General features: G+C 46.7%; 1 protein-coding gene across 2 annotated transcripts in view; it reads left to right on the forward strand.

Annotated features, from left to right (window-relative positions):
* Positions 1-5,846: 5,846 nt before the first annotated feature.
* LOC135912822 (angiotensin-converting enzyme-like) overlaps positions 5,847-23,153 on the forward strand; it is a 92,792-nt gene continuing 75,485 nt past the window's right edge. Inside the window, exons 1-2 of one of the 2 annotated variants that reach the window (XM_065445364.1) lie at positions 11,622-11,700; positions 19,000-19,250. In XM_065445364.1, the coding sequence (XP_065301436.1) occupies positions 19,026-19,250 (225 nt within the window). In that variant the 5' untranslated portion in view covers positions 11,622-11,700; positions 19,000-19,025. Of the gene's footprint in view, positions 6,088-11,621; positions 11,701-18,999; positions 19,251-23,153 lie in introns of those variants that run through there. The other variant, XM_065445363.1, reaches the window with a different exon arrangement.

Raw genomic sequence — 23,153 nt, forward strand, 5'->3', positions numbered from 1 at the left:
CGCGGCCGTACGTGCGGCTTACCCCAAGATGTCCTGCAGTGGGTGCGTGATGCATCGCAAAGAGCACAGTCTGTCGTAGCTGTTTTGGCACGACAAGAAGAAGATCAGAGCAGTCAGGGAGAAAGTTCCTTCGGTAAAGAATGCCGCCCTGGAGAACATATCGGCAAACGGATGCGTCGGTAGGTGTAGAGCGCAGACGCTCGATAAGTGCTCGCAGCGATAAGTCTCGGTACAGCTCATCGGCGATGTTAGCGAAGGCAGACACATAGAAAATACCGTTGGCGGTACTACTGTCGGCGTCGTCAGGCTCGTCTACCGGGTAACGAGACAGGCAATCAGCGTCCTTGTGTAGTCGGCCAGATTTGTAGATAACAGTATATGAATATTCTTGGAGGCGTAAGGACCAGCGACCAAGTCTTCCGTAGGATCTTTCAGTGAACACAACCACCAAAGCGCGTGATAGTCTGTGACAACGGAAAAGGGTCGGCCATATAAGTATGGGCGGAACTTCGCAACCGCCCAAACTAGGGCCAGACACTCACGCTCAGTGATGGAATGGCTCCGCTCCGCGGGCGAGAGGAGCCTGCTGGCGTAAGCGACAACACGGTCATGGCCACGCTGGCGTTGTGCCAGTACTGCGCCAATTCCGTGACCGCTGGCATCAGTACGGACTTCGGTAGGCGCAGAAGGATCGAAATGGGCCAGAATGGGAGGCGTTGAGAGAACGTCGATTAGATGCGAGAATCAGAGGCCTCATTATCGCCCCACTGGAAAGGGACGTCTTTTTTCAAAGCTCGGTTAGTGGTCGTGCTATGGCCGCGAAATGTTTCACGAAACGACGGAAGTAGGAACAAAGGCCGACGAAGCTGCGCACATCCTTGACACACTTCGGAACAGGGAAGTGCGTAACAGCGTGGATCTTGCCTGGGTCCGGTTGCACTCCGTTCGCGTCAAAGGGATGCCCAAGGACGGTAATCTGGCGACGGCCGAATTGGCACTTCGATGCGTTCAGTTGCATACCGGCACGACGAAAAACGTCCAGGACTGCCGAGAGGCGCTCGAGGTGCGTAGCGAGCGTTGGGGAGAATACTATAACGTCGTCCAAGTAGCACACGCATGTAACCCGTTTGAAACCATGAAGAAGGGAGTCCATCATGTGTTCAGAAGTGGCAGGAGCGTTACATAGACTGAACGGCATCACTTTGAATTGATAAAGACCGTACGGAGTTACAAAGGCAGTCTTCTCGCGGGCGAGATCGTCCACGGCAATCCGCCAGTAGCCGGAGCGGAGGTCAATAGAGGAGAAGTAGCAAGCACCATGGAGGCAGTCAAGGGCGTCATCGATCCGAGGTAGGGGATACACGTCCTTTTTCGTAACCCTGTTAAGGTGCCGATAATCCACCCAAAAGCGCCATGACCCATCCTTCTTTTTTACCAGTACAACAGGTGACGCCCATGGACTACATGACGGTTCTATGATGTTCTTGGCAAGCATTTTGCGAACTTCTGCGTTAATAACTTGACGCTCAGCCGGTAACACTCGATACGGGCGGCGATGAATAGGAGGGGCATCGCCAGTATTAATGCGATGTTTAACAGCTGTAGTTTGGGCCAAAGGACGATCGTTAAAGTCAAAAATATCGTTGTAGGAAAACAGAACGCGGTAGAGATCACGAGCGTGCTGGGACGGCATGTCGGGTGCAATCATTTTCTGTAAGTCGGCGATGGTACAAGCTGTCGACTGCGATGGTAGAGGAGGATCGGCTGAATTGTCGTCTACCTCAATAGATGCTATCTAGTGATCCTCGATTGAACAAAGCTGGGCCAGAGACATCCCGCGTGGCAGCACTTGTGTCGTCAAGCCAAAATTGACCACTGGCAGGCAGACGCAATTCGCCTTAATAGATAAAACGGTATGAGGTACCGTGATCCCGTGTGTAAGGAGGACGTCTTGCATAGGAGCCGCGATATAGTGACCGTCGGGCACTGGTGGGGATGACACTAGGTCAACGTAAGTGAGTGCCGAAGGTGGCAAGCGAACGAAGTCGGCGGAGCTGAGGCAACTGGGGTGTGGTTCAGCGGGATCCAGAACAGGCAGGTCAAGGCGCAGAGTACTGGCGGAGCAATCGATGAGAGCAGAATGTGCGGAGAGGAAGTCTAAGCCGAGGATGATGTCGTGGGGACGGTGGGCGATGACTGTGAATAGCACAATTGCGGAGCGATCGGTGAAGGACACACGGGTGGCACACATACCAATTACGGGGGCAGTTCCGCCATCGGCGACACGGACAGCATGCGTCATGGCGGGCGTGTATATTTTTTTCAGGTGGGTGCGAAAGTCAGCGCTGATTACCGACAAATGCTCTCCAGTGTCTATAAGAGCAGATACAGGAACACCGTCGACTTGCACGTCAAGAAGGTTCAGATGAGTGGGCAACGTCAGTAGAGGATTTGACGGCGTAGGGAGCGATGCAGTGTCACCTCGAGGCGCTGCATCATCTAGTTTTCCGGCTGGGAGCGGTGTCCGAAGGGAGTCGGCGAAAAGGAGCGACGGGGTTGGGGAGAGCGAGAATGTCGTCGTTGGGGCGAAGGTTAACGAGAATAGGGGTGGTTCGGCGCAGGAGAGTCAGTGGCGGCATTATCGGAGCGTGCGGCATAGGGACGAGAAGGGCCACCTGAGGGGCGAGAGTAGGCAGTATAAGCAGACCGGGTCGGGGAAGTCCAGCGACTTCGACAGTGCCGAGAAATGTGCCCGATGGGCTTGTCGTCAGCAGTGCGCCATTCAGATGGGTAGCGGAAGCGTGGTGGGTAAGAAGATGCGGGATGAGGCGGAATGGAAGAAGCCGGATGGGTATCAGGGCGATGGGCCAAGCAGATGGTGTGAAGGCCCATGTTTTTGAACTCCTGGCGGACAACTGCCTGGATCAGGGAAACCGTGACTGCAGGTGCGTTGGTGGGGCTGGAGTCGAAGGCAGCTGGATAGGCGGCCTCGATCTCACGCCGAACGATCTTGGTAATATCGCCAGTGGTGTTGGGACGAGGAGCATCGGCACAGGAAGATGTTGCTGGGCTGTTGGGTAAACGGGCAAACTGCTGGTCGATACGTCGGCTTTTAGCGAGTTCCAGGCGACGGCTCTCTTTTATAATAGCATCCACCGTCGCGACGTTGTTGAATACGAGCAAGTTGAAGGCGTCATCGGCAATGCCCTTGAGGACGTGGGATACCTTGTCTGACTCAGTCATGTGTGCATCAACTTTGCGGCACAGAACCAAGACGTCCTGAATGTATGTGGTATAGGGCTCTGTGGACGTCTGCACACGGCCGGAAAGCGCCTTCTGCGCGGCAAGTTTGTGACCGTAGGGGTTGCCGAACAAGTCTCGGAGCTTTTGGTTGAGCGAATCCCAACTGGTGGGCTCATCTTCGTGCGTCTGAAACCAAACTCGAGGTGTGCCACCGAGGTAAAAGACTACGTTGGCGAGCATGATAGTAGGGTCCCACCGGTTATTGCGGCTGACATGTTCGTACAGGCTGATCCAGTCCTCGACGTCTTCCCCATCTTTTGCCGATAATACGCCAGGATCACGGGGAGCGGAGAGGGTGATGTAGGTCGTCGAAGTGGCAGCTGGTGTCGGAGCCGGCGGGGTCGGGTTGTCGTCGCCGGGAGCCATGAAGGAAGGCTCGACGTACCGTCCACTGCGAAGCTCCGTGACGAGGTACAGGGAACGTCCACCTCCACCAGATATGTTACGTAAGAAGACGCAGATGAAAAGCTATATACAAGTATATTTACAACGTATTACGCCGCACTTGGCCAAGAGGCAACAGCCCGCGCTAACCTCCAATCGTCGTCGTCGTCTTCTTACTGCTCGCCTCTTCGTCATTGGTAATGTTATTCCGTAGCAATATGCTACGTATTTCTAGCACCTAAAGTTCGCAAGCTTTAAATTGTGCAATTTCATCAACATTACCTTTCATATAACAGACGAGTCAGCTGCTTAGGTTCTACGAAAAAAAATCAGCAATATATTGATAAGATTCGTGCATTACATACTAAGTGTTACTGATCATTAACGAAATATACAGTTGTCTTTCTCTGACTTGCCTATAAAAAGTTGAGATGATTGGCCGTTATTAATTATTGTACGCGCACACTTTTCTGGACGACAAATTCAACTATGATTGTGCATGGGTGCCTGTGTACGTAAAATGGGTATGCACGAGACTCCAATTTTGTTGACTTAATTAAGAGGCTTGATTCTCAACTTTAGTGTATAATTTTTTCTGCAATGCGGACAGCGTCACTATGTAACAATGACATAGTTGATCATTTATTGTAATATTATAATAAACATGTTGTCCACTTCAGGGAAGATACATAAGTCACGCCTGTCAAAGCTGATTAGGACATTTTGGCGACTAGGGCGCTAGAAAGAAACGCAAGAAGATAGTGCAATCTTTTTTTAATAATCAATAGCACATGATTTTAAAAAACGTTGCACTGCACAAGCAATGTGAAATACAATAAACAGAAAGGTGCCAATACGGAAATGTTCAATGATTTCTGTGCGATTTCAAAGTTGCGTTTCGGCAACATGTTCAATATCTCTTCCGGAAGCATAAAGAACATTCTTGTTGGATAAGCACATCTTAAATGCTTTCAAATTCTCAATAATACCTATTCATCCATTGAAACACATCTCTATTTTAATCCACAGGAACAGCTACGGAGCCTTTGTAATGGTGCACTTAAAAGTCGTAAGCGAGACAGAAAATATAAAAGTGCTAAAAATATATTTCAGTGAGAGAAACAAACATGGAAAAAGAAAACTATAAGGTGCTTGCAAGAGGGAGTTATACATAAATGATGATTACCTCCTAATGTACAAAACACAGGGAATGACCTCTGAAATGGGTCAACTAAGGCAGAATACTTATCACATTTTTATTGAAATTGAGCCATAACACCATGACTGCATTATTTCTTTGATATTGATATTATTCTATATTACAAAATCTATTATCAGCAGCAAAAGCGCCTGCTTTTCAATGCCTTCAGCCAAAGCGGGTGCCGAAAATTCCTAACGAAATCAGACATTTGGCGATAGCTTCCAATGTTCTCAGGTATTTGTCATCGACGTGTGTCTTACAACAATGCTCAGGTTTGTATATTCTAGCATGTTCAAAATCCTTTTCTTTTAAAAACTGCCTGTATTCCACTACGGGCCGTAAAAACCGTTGACAAGGGAGCATACGGTTGCCGGTCACGTCAATTTATTTTCATATTTTTAATCATAATATGAAAATTATCATTGAGTGAATGCAGGTACATCGTAATAGGGAACGTCAGCAAACTTAGGATTCCTGTGCTGGCCCTGGCAGTCCTAAGGAAGAATCTTCCTCCAAAATATGCCAAAAGTTACATTAAGAAATAAATCACAATACTGTAGTCTGCTCAGTGCAAGCGGATGTAACTAAAGCAATGTTGCCGACGAAATGATTAATTTACTTGCAGCCCTCGTTACGTTTCCTATTAATTCAAATTGCAGAGCCCTACTGTTATAATCCTACTGATATGATTCTTTTCTTTTACCCCCTCAATATTTTGCCATGTGGTGAGTAGGCCCTCCTCAGCGCAGTGTTTCAGGCACTTCATTGTTCTTATATGTTGCTCTCAGCTAATACCGAAATGCACTATTTACAATACAAATCCGTCATATATGACTGTTAGCCATCCGGATTACCAAGTGTTGTCAAGAGGTAGAAAACGGCGAAGTCACATAGAACCCTTTTGCAGCAAGATGAAATTGCTTTACATGTTATACTTGCACACGCCAGACACCGCAGGTACCCTTGAGGCGGACATGGCACCGTCTTGGTGCTTTCTCCTGTGGCTCCACTTCACTCTCGATGCCATGCCCGTAGCTCACGGCCACCTGTGGGGGGCTCCGAACATCATCTTTGAAGAAGCCAGGGGCAGGATGTTCGCTGGCTATGTGAACTCCATACTCACAAGCGCGATGAATAGGGCGGGGCTAGCAGAGTGGAACTACGTAACCAACATCACGGAGTACAACAAGCACAAAAAAGTAAGTCATTTTCCCATATCTAATAAAACGCATTCTATGGCCATGGCCAAGTCGAGTACTGTCAGTTGCCGTAAAATAGGACACGCTTGCACATCCCGCACCTTTACTATAGTCAGTGTGCGCAAACGTGACGAAACCTTACAAGCCTCAAGAAGGGTAAGAAGTGTTTTGCTACAACCATCGACTACACAAATTTTGAGTTAGAGTACTAACTTTTCCGAATCCTTATCAGTGCTAAGATAATGCACATACATACACGCGCAAACTTCTGGCGTGAAATCGCTGGCGTGAGAATGCCTGAATATATGAAACGTACCCGCCTCCACTGATGTCTTGCCATACGTTTTAATGCTGGAACCGTTGAAGTCATTGAGAGAAAACGTGTAATGCTGATGTCTTCTGCGATCTTGAAAACTAGGAGGAATGAAACAAATGTCCGCACCAGTGTCTACATAACAGGCAAATCTAGTGACATGGTCAGTGATGTAGAAGAGATGGCTTTATGTAGGGTCAGTTGCACTGGCCCTATTCAGTGACTGCCCCGACCGTTCTCTGGAAAATTGCAAGGCGGAAGGCACTGACGTGCGCGAATGCCGTATCTTGCGCGATACCAACAAATAGATGGAGACGGAGGGCGTGACACATCTTGTTCATGCGAGCGATGCGGCTACTGATGGTGATTCGCACTAAAGCGTAAGGTAGCCAACTGGTTAGTTAGTTCCTCTACTTTCACAGCAAGGTGCGTGCTTGAACTGTCAGGTTCATCAAAGTGCTGCTGTAATAGGGGTCTTGTCGCTGCGGGTGCATTACAACAGTCAACAGCGGATATCACAGGATGGAAAATATCTATAATCTAGTTTGCCATCGTCGCTAAGTCTTTGACAGATGTCGTAGTAGGTCAGGTGCAATAAATTGTGCATACCTGGTTCGGTAGGAGCTGGAAGAAGAGCTCTCACTGGATTTTCGAGTATGCTGATGATGGACTGATTCCCAGGAGTTGTGTACTGCGGCGAAACAGCTCAGTCGGTTTTCTGTCAACAAGCTCCTCCGATGCAAGAAGTTGTTGAACCTTTCGCCACTCTGATTCGGTGGTGCACCGTAGTAATTCCCACTTAAGGCTCTCGTACTGATCATCTCGGGCGAAGGAGCTAGCGAAATATCGTGAACCAAAGCTGCAGTGGTCGAGTAAAGCGCACTCACAGCGTTGTCCTACTTGGCCGCCTGAGAAGTGACTCGGTGGCAGCGAAACTGCGCCTCGATGTGGGCGAACCAGAGCTCACAGTCTAAAGGCCAGAAATCGGCATGTTTCAGTGTGGCGACGGAAGACGTTCCGTTTTCTTCGAGACGTCGTTGTTCAGCGGCCGGTTCCATGGCGCAGACTTCGTAGACGTATAAAGCTATGATGTGGTATCAAGACCGGGTCACCAACAAGCAGGAACAGAAGGCCCACAAAGAAGTGCCATTTATTTATCAGGTGACAGCGTTGATGTCGCGGCTACCATCGTCGAGCCTATATGCCTGATGGCTCTGGTCCAGCCTCTTCTTCCACTGCGGGGCTTCACGAGTACTGTCCACTGAACTACCATTCATGGACCGGCTACGGAGCAGCGTGCCCAGTTGTTTGCAAAACCTCCAGGAGGCGCTCATCTCCACGGCATTCCGGCCAATGGAACAGGCACGTTTCTGCCAGAAAGCTCAACTTCGTACATAGCCTTCGCTAAACAATACTGTTGCGTAAGCAGCAGTTGCGAGGAAGTGTGAGCTACAGTTTAAGAGTAGAATGCGGCTTAAAAGCGAAGACTAAGTGGCCTCCAATTTTTTTAATATTGAGCCCATTGTAATTTCTAACGTGCTTACTTTCGTTTAACTCCGTCTTCACGGATGATAACAACAATGTTCCATAGTTTTTAAATGATGCTCTGCTTAGGCGGATCGTGGACATCGAGATCTGTTCTGAAGGTGCCTTGTGGGTAATCTTGAATCTCATCACAAGAAACTCTACACCAGTTGATGCTATTCATAGCTTTTTCTTGTTTTTGTGCTGTTCAATCTGGACGTCGGCGTACCTTACGCTCTTGCTGAAATTTCGAAGCTCTTGGCAAGTACAAAGCTCCGGGAAAAAGGGTTCTAACGTTGATATGTTTGGCAATAAACAGCTTTTCTCTTATTGCAGACCAATACCCAGCACCTCCACCACTTACAAGGAACCGTTTACTACAGCCAGCTGAGGAATTTGTACAAGTGGTGCTAATGTGTAGAGATGAAGAAGAGTCAACCATGCGTCACGCTCACAATACGTATAACCCCATACTGAATTAAAATGTCGGAACATGTTATTCATAAACACATCATACGACTCCTTGAGTCGAACAACGACCTGCATCTATTCAGCATGCTTTTCCTTGTGGATAAACCCCTGAAATGCTTCTAGTCGATGTTGTACTCCATATTTGTTCTGTTCTATACATATCTAATCAAGCATATGCTTTCTTTATCGACTCTTCCAAAGCTTCTGATTCTGTGCCTGTTTCCATATTTCTTGTCAAATTGAGCGTCATGCGAAGTTACGGCCTTCTTGTTTCCCGGATCATAAGTTTTATTCTTTGTCATTCACAAATTGCTTCCTTTGCGTGTGCTGATTCATCTTCTACTACTGTTACGTCCGGCTTCATAGAGGAATGCGTATTACGCCATTTGCCGTTTTCCATGAATATCAATGATATGTCACCTAAAGGATATTTAAACTCCGCCTTAATGCTTGTGAGCGAGGCATATATGAAATCACTATTTCATATATGTCTATTTCTTATGGTCATATTTGTCTTGCTCAATTCATTGCGTCTTCCTGCCCATGATGAAATGCATGTAAAATGAATAATAACGCTAGTGGCTATGGTGTTTGGTTGCTAAGCACGAGGTCGCGGCATCAGATCTTGACCATGGCGGATGCATTTCGATGGGGCGAAGTGCGAAAACATCCATGCACTTAGATTTAGGTGCACCTTAAAGAACCCATAGTGCTCTGAATTATTCTGGAGACCCCCACTACGGCGTCCTCCTCATATACTGAAATCATGGTTTGGCACGTAAAACGCCATAATTAATTTTATGTTTGACATTTTAGCCTCCTAAGGAGGTGATTTTCCAATAGGCAGTTTGCATAACCCAATCTTTATCGCGAAAGTTTTTTTGCCTTTTCATTCGAGTTTTCGACTGCTGCTGCTACTATTGTCGCTCTCTTGGAGCGTACATATGTATTACAGGACCGTGACAGATGGGAAAGGGGACACGAAAAACTCATCTGGACCTTGCCATCGAAAGTCACCACTACGTCCTCTTAAAATTCCTGGGCGACCGCAACAATACCCTCCCCATAGTTTTATTTATCAGTGACTCCCCGCTAAAGTATTGCAGAAACTGCAGCGTTTACATTTCTTTTATTGTTCAACGGTACAGGGGGGTGGTATAGAGAATGGTAGAAACGAAGTAGGGAGAGGAGGAAGAAAATGGGTATAACTGATGCATTCACGAAACGAGTGACACTCCTCCCTCACACCTCACACACATATGAGGAGGCCGGGCAGGGAAAAGGTGACGTAAGAGGGCAAGGAAACGCTACTGCTGCTCGTAGTATGCAACAGCGGTAAAGGACAAGTTGGACAAATTTATGTTCCCAGTGCGTTACCGTAAGTTTCTGCAATTTCTGAAAAATGAACACCGCGCAAACAAACCTGACGCAGGGCGTGTAGGCGCAAAGCCTCACTAAAACACCCTAGCATCTACGCGACGCTAAAATATCGGCCACCCTTCAAATCAACAAAATGCACCACCACGAATGCCTTGAGGCTGTTGCATTGCTTGAGCTCCCGGGTTCCATCCCCTCTGTGGCAGCGGCATTTCCATGCACTCGTAATACAAACACAATCGTGTACTTATATTTAGGTGCAGATTTAAGAACCCCAGGGGGTCAAAATTTATCCGCAGTCCGCGCAGTACAGTGTGCCTTATGGTCTGTTTGCGGTTAAAGCCAGTTGTAGCACCATAAGTGAAATAAAGCTTAACACTTCTTTCATGATGCGATGGGCCATATTAGGCAATTACAACGGTAAATTTCCCCGAGGGTATGAAAAATGCAGTGCGACAATGCCTTAGGCAAGCCCATCTCGTTTTGTGTTCTGTGTACAACGCAGACAAACAGCATTGGTGCACGCAAGGTAAGGTTTAGCAGCTACTCTCAACTATCGTATTACACTAAACGCCAATGAAATTAAACATTAGCAATCCACATCACAACAAAATATTGTAACTTGAAACAAACACCACGTAAAGCTTCGCTTACATGGTTCTTTCTTTTATCCTCTGCTTGTTCGCTTGTCTAGGGTAACTGTTTCCAGTAACATTTATTTTGCTTTAACTTGCCGAGCTTTTGCTACCTTACTTTTATCCGGTCCCACTTCTGCTATAGCTGTATAAGAGGGCTACAATATGTATAAATAAACAGAGAAAATAATTACTGCAAAGGGGGTTAGGTATCCTAACAATGCTAGTTGTACCATATTCATCCACTTGTTTATCTTTAGCGGGTGACCGCGCTTCGCCACCTAAAAATTGTTATCGCTCAGCAGAGGATGCGCCTGCGTGTATCGGAAGTTTTTCAAATGTTATCGATGGTTCTATCCGTTGTGCGTCGACATCGAGCCTTCTGCAATCTTATTGTATGCGCGACGCGAATTGTGCAGCTCTTTCTGCAAGACACACATGGATACACATGGACACACGGGCACCAGCGATTGTTCCAGGAACCTTCGATGATTCATCTGTAAAAGCCAACGCGCTGGCCTCGCAGATCAGATTTTAGACGATCGCAGACTGTGTGCGCCGCTATCGTTGCGTTTTGGGTGAAACTTGCTTTTGTGGGCACAAGTTCGCCCCATAAGAAGTTAAGCTATTGACAGTTTTTCTGTTGTGCTTTTTTTTGTCACCGTCACTACTACGTGACACTATTCTGCCAAAGAAATTATTGAACCGATTTTACCCTCAATTTTGTGGTCACATTGGCGCACAAGAAATTAGTACGAGGAAACACGACAATCTTTCCTAGCAGCATTACATTTTGGTTACATGGATTCTTTGTAAAGTTCATTGTTCCGAGTTTAAAAAAATTACTACGTGTAGAACTACACATTACTCGTTTCTCATAAACCTGTGCTTCATTACTTTCACCTGAAAGCATCCAGCCAAATTTAGAGAGGAAATGTTCTTATACCAAACGCATGTTACTAGTGAGGGAGTGAGTTATTGTTCCAAGTTATCATAAGACCTACGAACTTCCATTGCAAAGTTATGCTCGAGTACATGCGAAGACACTCGCAGTTTCCGGCGGTGAGCAAAAGACGTAAATTCGGGTTCTCATTGTTTGGTTCTAACAATCGTTAGGTTGGATACAACGCAAGCGTTGCTTTGAACAATGGTCCCTCTGGGTTGGGAAGCTCTCCTGCTGGTCGGAGAGTATTCTAATATACACGTTGCTACATGTTCGCAACGAAAAAGGAAAAGATATCGAGTGCTTTGGGGCCACGAAACGGTGCGCCTAAAGGAAATACTTTCTGCAAGGTAAGTAAGGCATGCCTTTTTCCAGTGACTTTAGCTCAAATGATTAAAAAAGGTCCAATAGCGGCAATCTGAAATTGTGCACACAAATTATGCCTAAATAAATGATTCCTGTAACAATTAAGTACTGTTGTGTCATTGAATGATGCTTGCTTTGATAACACAGTAAATATATATCATGTTTACTTTGAATACTGCACCTAGTGAAATACAAGTGTACTGCGCAAACTTACACTTCGATGGCTGCAAAAGGCTCTCAAGTTGAGGATTAATGCATGAAAAATAACGTAATTGGTAAATCGCTAAATGAGCTTATTGCACATTCATCATCGGCCTATTGTTAAATTATTTGATGCAGCGCTAGACCGATACGCGAGAACGGGTGGCTTTTATAAAATACTTACCTTTATTACCAAACGCCGCACCTAGAGGTTGATACTGGCAACAGAGAGGGCTCAGTGGTGCATGAGGATTACTAGCAACGGTGAAAGCGATCACAACTGAAATAAATGGCGAACAAACACTGAAAGTAGCTGTTTACGAAAACAAGGCTTCGAAGCTTCACTTCATTATTTTGATTCATTCGCTTATTTCAATAAGTGCGCCCTTGATCTCGTCGACCGCAATTTGTCCTTGCTTGCTTTGTCTGCCCATTTGTTACCCGCTGGTTCACTGCAATCTCGAGTGCAATATATGGTTCCTTTCTGATCAAAACTCGTTTTACGGCATGTTGAAGCTTTCTGTATACTGAAAATTTTGAAAGGTGATTACAACAATCTCTTTTTTAAGGCGCTGTACCATAGACAGGTTACCAATTGCAACTGCATTGACATTTTATCGCCTTAAGAAAGACCAAGTATTTTGCATTCTGCTAGCTATAAGCAGCCTTATCAGTCGTTTACACGATATCCGTACCAGTAACGTGAACGAATGTCACCACATAGCCTGAATTGTAGTTGTAGTTCAGGCGCTAGTAAATCCTCAAGTGACTTCGAATAAAAGCAAGATGGTTATTCTATTCTCAATATCATTGGCTGTACCATGACAGAATACAACGTAATTATAGTGGTTAAAGTCATTTTCAAAATGTAGAAGCCAAACCAAACGCGAAATATAACTGCTGTGCAGTCTGTTGATAATGATGCGGAATGCCAAATCTGGTGTTTCTTTTTTATCAATTCGAAGCCCCGCAGCCATTGATATTCAAGTTGTCAAAGAACTATGAATTACGGATCTGCACAGCACCATGCATTGAACAAATGGAAGATTGATAGTAGATGAAATAAATACAAATGTTAGTCGCACCTTCCTCTGAAATCCAGGATAACCGAATACAATCTTCGTAGTACAGGCGTCCACTTTCGCATTTTCAGGAGTAATCATTCTGAAGCGATGAAATCGCATTTTTTTTTTTGCAAAGCTACCATGGAAGAATGTTATTCTTAGAAAAAAATGTTACACACAAATCAAGAACGTAGCATTTGCCACAATTTCTGCATGCGATGATTTAATCTTCAGTGATTACGTGGGCAGCGAACTTACTATGAGTTGTGAACATTAAAGCATTAGTGTGTAATTGAACGCTGCTGAGCGGTCTTTCGAGTTTTGTGCTGCGAATAATGTACCATAGCGGTGCGTGCTGTCCGAGCCAGCAAGCAGCCGCAGCCTGCGGTGCCAACGCCGCAATTCCACCGACGGCCTCCACGACGAGAAACCGAAGAAGCAGCAGCGGCCACCGAGGCTTGCAGGTGCGCCCACCAGCCAAACCCAGTGGGAGTGAGAGAAAGAGGAATACGGACAACGAACCACGCGCCGGCTTCGGAGAGCGAGAGTGAGGGTGACGTGGTGTCGTGGCGATGCCCTCTCTCCTCACGAAACACCTGGCACGCCAAAGTAAGAACAGGTGTACCCTTTAGACTGCTCTACTTCGTCGAGGCGCGCTGGTGACATGGCGTCGAAGCCAATGGGAGGTACATTTTCACTGCTACAGACGACAGACGCAGGCTTTTTCACTCAGTGGGTCCATTTGATGCTTTCTCATCAGGATTACCTTTCTGATGGTCCGTTTTGACCCGGTTCCCCCGGCACAAAAGCCCAATACGCAAGGCATTAGACCACATGCGCATGGCTAAAGACACGTAATAGCATAGGATACATGGTAATTGCGATAGGGATGGATTCTTAGCATGCCTTGAAGAAGAGGTTTAGGGGAACAGCTTTACGGACAACCGATGTGCAAGCCAGTGCTCCGAGGCGCTTTGCGCCATGGGCGCGTCTCATAGCAATAATGCACTGCTATGCGCGTGCAACTTCTAATTAATGATGAAGATAGAAGTTACGGAATGCGTTTGTCGCCGAAATTGGCCATGTGTATTTCATCCTACTTCGGCATTGTAGCGCGTTTCTAGGAGGCTTTTCTTGTCATTCTGCGTAATCCTGAATCAAAGTTTGCCTTCCTCCGAGAGGTGCACAATTCTGGCTGAGTCACCCGCTCGTCACTGAAAGCTGCAGCACGTCTGTTGTCGTAATGCGCCATTCTCTGCTGCCGCCTCACAAAAGTTCGCGCACATCGATTGATTTACCACGACGTGTGATTTGAGCATTTTTTTTTCTAGCATGTCCACTGTAGTATGTGTCCCAGCTAGCGTTAGCCAAGCTCTTCAAATAAACAAAATATTTGAGAACACCATGCAATCTTCCGTCATAAAACAGGCGCGGCTCGGTCGGCAGAGGCCTGGTGACCGAGCAGCTTATGTGCTATATTTGGATCTTGCGCTTTTTTTAATGAAATCATTTTTCGAGACCCTATGTAAGTACGTGTGTCATGAAGCCTAACACGTGCTCACTAAGTCTCCGCTGAGTACCACTCACCATTGTTTCATAATAATGAAACAGCTTCTAATAACCCTTGTCACTGTTGAACAAACCAATGCCTGGCATTGTGGCACAATATTGTTACCCGAACTGAGGCACTGGGCTGACTGTATCACTGACGGCCTCATTTGCACTCTGCATTACATTATCTTTCCTTGAACTAATCCTTGCAGTTTGCGGGTATTGTGCGTCTATTTGATTGTTGAAATACATTATTGCAAATGGTCGCCCATCTTGATACAAATCGTAGATCGTTATGTTCAGTACGTACCCTCTGTCTTTATGGGTGGCACGAGTCTGTTCTCAAATAGAGAGCACGGCTTCTTCGCACGAAATAGCACAGTGATATTACAACAGTGCCATAGCTGCATTTTCGACCATAAATTTCGGGGGAAAACATTTGCTTTCATTTCTAATGTCAAACCAATTTAAAAGTGCCCTGAGCTATCCCTCGGGCTTGGCGAAAAAACACGTTCAGAAGATCGCATATGCTGCTATGAACATCTCAGCGAAATCCACAAGTGGAGCGCGACGTCACCTTTTTCTCAGGCGCTCTCTTCTCAACAGAGGGCCCGGTCCTCAATCTTTTCTGCACACTTTATTTCGTCATCTGGCGCCTTATTTCCTCATTCCCTTAGACGACTGTTATTGGCCGATAGCTGACATCAAGCAAGAAGGGTGTTCGGACAAGTGCACGATGAGTCCATGAGAGGGACACGCAAATGCGTATTAGACAAACACACAGCGCCAACTTGCAACAACAGATTTATTTCGCGTTCTCGCAGGCGTACTTACACTCCCCAAAACATCATAAGACACGTGTACGCTGCTCAGAAAACATGAGAAAAACCGGGAAACTCACACGCAGACATTTTTGCGGTAACAATGATTACAAGGCTGGCCGTTCAACGCGCACTCGAGCTCATTTATTGATATAGAGAAATTGGAGGTTTATAGGCGCATGCATTTGAATTTTGGTGCCCTAACGCCCGGTGATCGTGGGATTTTTAGACCTATTAGCCACCTAACGGTGCTGCACTTATAGAAAGGTGCCGCGCAAATAGTCGTCCGTAACTCTTTTTGAGGCAGCTGTGTGTTTGCTCTCGCAGCCAGTGCGTAGTTACGTAGGGGGTCTCCTTGATTTCTTTCTGTCCACAATGTTTCTCACCATAATACTTTTGAAATGACCGGATATGTAGTTACAAATTATGCTATACATGTAATGCTTCAAGTTATTTGTTCAGGTGCCTCCGTAGAATTTTCTAACATGTTGTCCGGAATCCGTAAATTTCGGGCCCCCACTTAAGACCTGAAGATTTCCAACATTTCTTTATCTGGATGCTTTTTATTTTGTTTAAAATGCCAGAGCGATCTTGACAGTAAATTTACACTAAACAGAGTTATCTGCTCTGAAGCGGATATACCATGTCTTTTTTCTTCAATATATTCTCAAATAATATACTGCGTAGTATGGAGATAGAACTCTTTAAGAATATACAGAGCTTTAGTTTTGCAGGATGCGTAAGGGCCATCTGTAATTAAAGCAAATAAGTTTGGTGGAAGCCCACAACAAGTAGGAAGGTTCATGAAAAGGAAAAAAAAGTAATTCATCCAAGAGTTGAGCAGATGACATTTTTTTTTTTCTCTTTCATGAACGTCGCCCCACTTTGGAGGTTTTCGCGGAACTGTTTAAGGTTGTCGATCAACTCAGCGTGGCATTGCCACCTGCTAGCCTCCGCGTAATCTCTAATTGGGGAAAGGCTGCTCCGAAAAGGCGTTGTTCCCGAGTTTGGCCGCTGTACGAAGGCTAATTTTTCTTAAATGGTGAATGTGTGGTGTTTAAACGAGTATAACTTTTTCCTTGTAGCTTCGTGCTATAGTTGCGTGGATGACAATTTTTTCTTATGATGAGGTGCTGTAATTGGACGCTTTCAATTAGCTTCGCCTTACTTGTTGACAAAGTTTATCGTGCAGTACATTTCTACTTAGAAATACCGCATGCTCAGTCACGTCAGTTAAATTTAAAACGAAGAATAGAAAAAGAAAACGCTTTTTTTTGGCCACCTTGTAACAATATTCCGTACTTTAGCACTGCATACCTCTAATATGCTACGTATTTCTAGCACCTAAGGTTCGCAAGCTTTAAATTGTGTAATTGCATCAACATTACCTTTCATATAACAGACTAGTACCTTGTAACAATATTCCGTACTTTAGCACTGCATACCTCTAATATCCTACGTATTTCTAGCACCAAAGGTTCGCAAGCTTTAAATTGTGTAATTTCATCAACATTACCTTTCATATAACAGACTAGTCAGCTGCTTAGGTTCTATGAAAAAAATCAGTAATATATTAATGTTAATCGTGCATTACATACTAAGTGTTACTGATCATTAACGAAATATACAATTGTCTTTCTCTCATTTGTCTATAAAAAGTTGACATGATTGGCCGTTATTAATTATTGCACGCGCACACTTTTCTGTTCGACAAATTCAGCTATGATTGTGCATGGGTGCATGTGTACGTAAAATGGGTATGCACGAGACTCCAATTTTGTTGACTTAATTAAGAGGCTTGAATCTCAACTTTAGTGTATAATTTAGTGTATAATCACTATGTAAACCCGCAGTGGTTGCTCAGTGGCTATGGTGTTGGGCTGCTGAGCACGAGGTCGTGGGATCGAATCCCGGCCACGGCGGCCGCATTTCGATGGGGGCGAAATGCGAAAACACCCGTGTGCTTATATATAGGTGCACGTTAAAGAACCCCAGGTGGTCAAAATTTCCGGATTCCTCCACTACGGCGTGCCTCAGAAAGTGGTTTTGGCACGTAAAACCCCAAATATTATTATTAATCACTATGTAGCAATGACATAGTTGATAATTTATTGTAATAATATAATAAACGTGTTGTCCACTTCAGGGAAGATACATAAGTCATGCCTGTCCAAGCTGATTAGGACGTTTTGGCAACTAGGGCGCTAGAAGGAAACGCAAGAAGATAGAGCAATTTTTTTTAATAATCAATAGCACATGGCTTTAAAAAACATAGCACTGCACAAGCAATGTGAAATACAATAAACAGGTAGGTGCCAATACGGAAATGTTCAATGATTTCTGTACGATTTCCAAGTAGCATTTCGACAACATGTTCAATATCTCTTCCGGAAGCATAGAGAACATTCTTGTTGGATAAGCACATCTTAAATCCTTTCCAATTCTCAATAATAACTATTCATCCATTGAAACACATCTTTATTTTAAACCACAGGAACAGCTACGGAGCCTTGGTAATGGTGCACTTAAAAGTCGTAAGCAAGACAGAAAATATAAAAGTGCTAACAAAATATTTGAGTGAGAGAAACAAACATGGAAAAAGAAAACAATAAGTTGCTTGGAAGAGCGAGTTAATCATAAATGACGATTACCTCCTAATGTACAAAACACAGGGAATGACCTCTGAAATGTGTCAACTAAGGCAGAATACTTATCCCATTTTTATTGAAATTGAGCCATAGCACCATGACTGCATTATTTCTCTGATATTGATATTATTCTATATTACAAAATGTATTATCAGCAGCAAAAGCGTCTGCTTTTCATTGCCTTCAGCCAAAGCGGCTGCCCAAAATTCCTAACGAAATCAGACATTTGGCGATAGCTTCCAATGTTCTCAGTTATTTGTCATCAATGTGTGTCTTACAAAAATGCTCAGGTTTGTTTATTCTAGCATGTTCAAAATCCATTTCTTTTAAAAACTGCCTGTAATCAACTACGGGCCGTAAAAACCGTTGACAAAGGAGCATCCGGTTGCCGGTCACGTCAATTTCTTTTCGTATTTTTAGTCATAATATAAAACTTATCATTAAGAGAATGCAGGTACATCGTAATAGGGAACGTCAGCAAACTTAGGATTCCTGCGCTGGCCCTAAGGCCAGCGCAGGAAGAATCTTCCTCCACAGTATGCCAAAAGGAAGAATCTTCCTCCACAGTATGCCAAAAGTTACATTAAGAAATAAATCACAATACTGTAGTCTGCTCAGGGCAAGCGGATGGAAATAAAGCAATGTTGCCGACGAAATCATTAATTTACTTGCAGCCCTCGTTACGTTTCCTATTAATTCAAATTGCAGAGCCCTACTGTTATAATCCTACTGATATGATTCTTTTCTTTTACCCCCTCAAAAGTTTGCCATGTGGTGAGTAGGCCCTCCTCAGCGCAGTGTTTCAGGCACTTCATTGTTTTTATATGTTGCTCTCAGCTAATACCGAAATGCACTATTTACAATACAAATCCGTCATATATGACTGTTAGCCATCCGGGTTAACAAAGTGTTGTCAAGAGGTAGAAAACGGCGATGTCACTTAGAACCCTTTTTCAGCAAGATGAAATTGCTTTACATGTTATACTTGCACACGCCAGACACCGCAGGTACCCTTGAGGCAAACATGGCACCGCCTTGGTGGTTTCTCCTGTGGCTCCACTTCACTCTCGGTGCCATACCCGTAGCTCAAGGCCACCTGTGGGGGGCTCCGAACATCATCTTTGAAGAAGCCAGGGGCAGGATGTTCGCTGGCTATGTGAACTCCATACTCACAAGCGCGATGAATAGGGCGGGGCTAGCAGAGTGGAACTACGTAACCAACATCACGGAGTACAACAAGCACAGAAAAGTAAGTCATTTTCCCGTATCTAATCAAACGCATTCTATGGCCATGTTTATAATGCTACTGTGTCAAGTCAAGTACCGTCAGTTGCCGTAAAATAGGACACGCTTGCACATCCCGCTCCTTTACTATAGTCAGTGTGGGCAAACGTGACGAAACGTTACAAGCCTCAAGCAGGGTTACAAGTGTTTTGCTACAACCATCGACTACACAAATTTTGAGTTAGAGCACTAATTTTTCCGAATGCGTAACAGTGCTAATATAATGCCCATACATACATGTGCAATCTTCTGGCGTGAAATACCTGGCGTGAGAATGCCTGAATATGTGAAACGTACCCGCCTCCACTCACACGTGTATTTTGTTCTATATTGCTACGGGGTAGTATTCCCAATGACAAAGAGCCGCGCAGGAAGAAGACGAAGACGACGATTGGAAGCTAGCGCGGGCTGTTGCCTCTTGGTCAACTGCGGCGTATTGCCTTGTAAATATACTTGTAAATAGCTTTTCGTCGGTGTCTTCCTACGTAACATATTTGGTGGAGGTGGACGTTCCCTGTACCTCGTCACGGAGCTTCGCAGTGGACGGTACGTCGAGCCTACCTTCATGGCCTCCGGCGACGCCAACCCGACTCCGCCGGCTCCGACACCTGCTGCCCCTTCGACGACCTACATCACCCTCTCCGCTCCCCGTGATCCTGGCGTATTCTCGGCAAAAGATGGGGAAGACGTCGAGGACTGGATCAGCCTTTACGAACACGTCAGCCGCAATAACCGGTGGGACCCACTTATCATGCTCGCCAACGTCGTCTTTTACCTCGGTGGCACACCTCGAGTTTGGTATCGGACGCACGAAGATGAGCTGACCAGTTGGGATTCGCTTAAGGAAAAGCTTCGAGACTTGTTCGGCAACCCCTACGGTCACCAACTTGCCGCGCAGAAGGCGCTTTCCGGTCGTGTGCAGACGTCAACGGAGCCCTACGTCACGTACATTCAGGACGTCTTGGCTCTATGCCGCAAAGTTGACGCACACATGCCTGAGTCCGACAAGGTCTCCCACATCCTCAAAGGCATTGCCGATGACGCCTTCAACTTGCTCGTATTTAACAACGTCGCGACGGTGGATGCCGTTATAAAAGAGTGCCGCCGCCTGGAATTCGCTAAAAGCCGACGTATCGACCAACAGTTTGCCCGTCTGCCCAACACCCCAGCGACATCTTCCTGTGCCGACGCTCCTCGTCCCAACAACACTGGCGATGTTACCAGGATTGTCCGGCGTGAGATCGAGGCCGCCTATCCGGCTGCGTTCGACTCCAGCCCCTCCAATGCACCCGCAGTCACTGTTTCCCTGATCCAGGCAGTTGTCCGCCAGGAGTTCGCCAACATGGGTATCCACACCATCTGCTCGGCCCATCGCCCTGATCCCCACCCGGCATCTTCGATTCCACCCCGTCCCGCACCTTCTTACCCACCACGTTTCCGCAACCCCTCTGAATGGCGCACTGCAGACGACAAGCCGATTTGTTTTCACTGCCATCGAATTGGGCACATTTCTCGGCACTGCCGCAGTCGCTGGAGTTCCCTGAACCAGTCTACATATACTGCCTACTCTCGCCCCCCAGGTGGCCTTTCTCGTCCCTATGCTGCCCGCTCAGATAATGCCGCCACCGATTCTCCTGCGCCGAACCGCCCCTATTCTCGTTCGCCTTCGCCCCAACGACGCCAATCTCGCTCTCCCCAGCCCCGTCGTTCCTATTCGCCGACTCCCTTCGGCCGCCGCTCCCAGCCGGAGAACTAGACGATGCAGCGCCTCGAGGTGACGCTGCATTGCTCCCTACGCCGCCAAATCCTCTCCTGACGTTGCCCACTCATCTGAACCTTCTTGACGTGCAAGTCGACGGTGTCCCTGTATCAGCTCTCATAGGCACTGGGGCGCATTTGTCGGTAATGAGCGCGGATCTTCGTAACCGGCTGAGGAAAATAATCACGCCCGCCACGACGCCTGTTGTCCGTGTCGCCGATGGCGGAACAGCCCCCGTAATTGGTATGTGTGCCGCCCGCGTCTCCTTCGCCGATCGCTCCACTACCGTGCTATTCACAGTCATCGCTCACTGTCCTCACGACATCATCCTCGGCCTCGACTTCCTCTCCGCACATTCTGCTCTCATCGATTGCTCCGCCAGTACTCTCCGCCTCGACCTGCCTGTTCTGGATCCCGCTGAAGAACACCTTCCTCGCCTCAGTTCCGTCGACTTCGTTCGCTTGCCACCTTCGGCACTGACTTACGTTGACTTCGTGTCATCCCCACCAGTGCCCGACGGTCACTACATCGCGGCTCCTATGCAAGACGTCCTCCTTACACACGGGATCACACTACCTCATACTATTTTATCTATTACGGCGAATTGCGTCTGCCTGCCAGTGGTCAATTTTGCCTTGACGACACAAGTGCTGCCACGCGGGATGTCTCTGGCCCAACTTTGCTCATTCGAGGATCACTCTGTAGCATCGATTTCAGATGACGACAATTCAACCGATCCTCCTCTACCATCGCAGTCGGCAACTTGTACCATCGCCAACTTACAGAAAATGATTGCACCCGACATGCCCTCCGAGCACGCTCGTGCGCTCTACCGCGTTCTGATTTCCTACCAAGATATTTTTGACTTTAACGATCGTCCTTTGGCCCAAACAACAGCTGTTAAACATCGCATTAATACCGGCGATGCTCCTCCTATTCATCGCCGCCCGTATCAAGTATCACCGGCTGAGCGTCAAGTGATTCACACCGAAGTTCGCAAAATGCTTGCCATGAACATTATTGAACCGTCATGTAGTCCATGGGCGTCACCGGTTGTGCTGGTAAAAAAGAAGGATGGCTCATGGCGCTTTTGCGTGGATTATCGGCACCTTAACAGGGTTACCAAAAAGGACGTGTATCCCCTACCTCGGATTGATGACGCCCTTGACTGCCTCCACGGTGCTCGCTATTTCTCCTCTATTGACCTTCGCTCCGGCTATTGGCAGATTGCCGTGGACGATCTCGACCGCGAGAAGACTGCCTTTATAACACCCGACGGTCTTTATCAATTCAAGGTGATGCCGTTCGGCCTGTGTAACGCTCCTGCCACTTTTGAACGCATGATGGACTCCTTTCTTCACGGTTTCAAATGGTCCACGTGCCTGTGCTACTTGGACGACGTTATAGTATTCTCCCCAACATTCGCTACGCACCTCGAGCGCCTCTCAGCAGTCCTGGACGTTTTTCGGCGAGCCGGTCTGCAACTCAACGCATCGAAGTGCCAATTCGGCCGTCGCCAGATTACCGTCCTTAGACATCTCGTTGACGCGAACGGAGTGCAACCGGACCCTGGCAAGATCCATGCTGTTACGCACTTCCCTGTTCCGAAGTGTGTCAAGGATGTGCGCAGCTTCATCGGCCTTTGCTCGTACTTCCGCCGTTTCGTCAAAAATTTCGCGGCCATAGCACGACCACTAACCGAGCTTTTGAAAAAAGACGCCCCTTTCCAGTGGGGCGATAACGAGGCCTCTGCATTCTCGCTTCTCATCGATCTTCTCACAACGCCTCCCGTTCTGGCCCATTTCGATCCTTCTGCGCCTACCGAAGTCCGTACTGATGCCAGCGGTCACGGAATTGGCGCAGTACTGGCACAACGCCAGCGTGGCCACGACCGTGTTATCGCTTACGCCAGCAGGCTCCTCTCGCCCGCGGAGCGCAACTATTCCATCACTGAGCGTGAGTGTCTGGCCCTAGTTTGGGCGGTTGCGAAGTTCCGCCCATACTTATATGGCCGCCCCTTTTCCGTTATCACAGACGATCACGCGCTTTGTTGGTTATGCTCCTTGAAAGACCCTTCAGGAAGACTTGGTCGCTGGGCCTTACGCCTCC

Source organism: Dermacentor albipictus, chromosome 8 (assembly GCF_038994185.2).
Source record: "Dermacentor albipictus isolate Rhodes 1998 colony chromosome 8, USDA_Dalb.pri_finalv2, whole genome shotgun sequence".
In the NCBI taxonomy this organism is placed as follows: Eukaryota; Metazoa; Arthropoda; class Arachnida; order Ixodida; family Ixodidae; genus Dermacentor; species Dermacentor albipictus.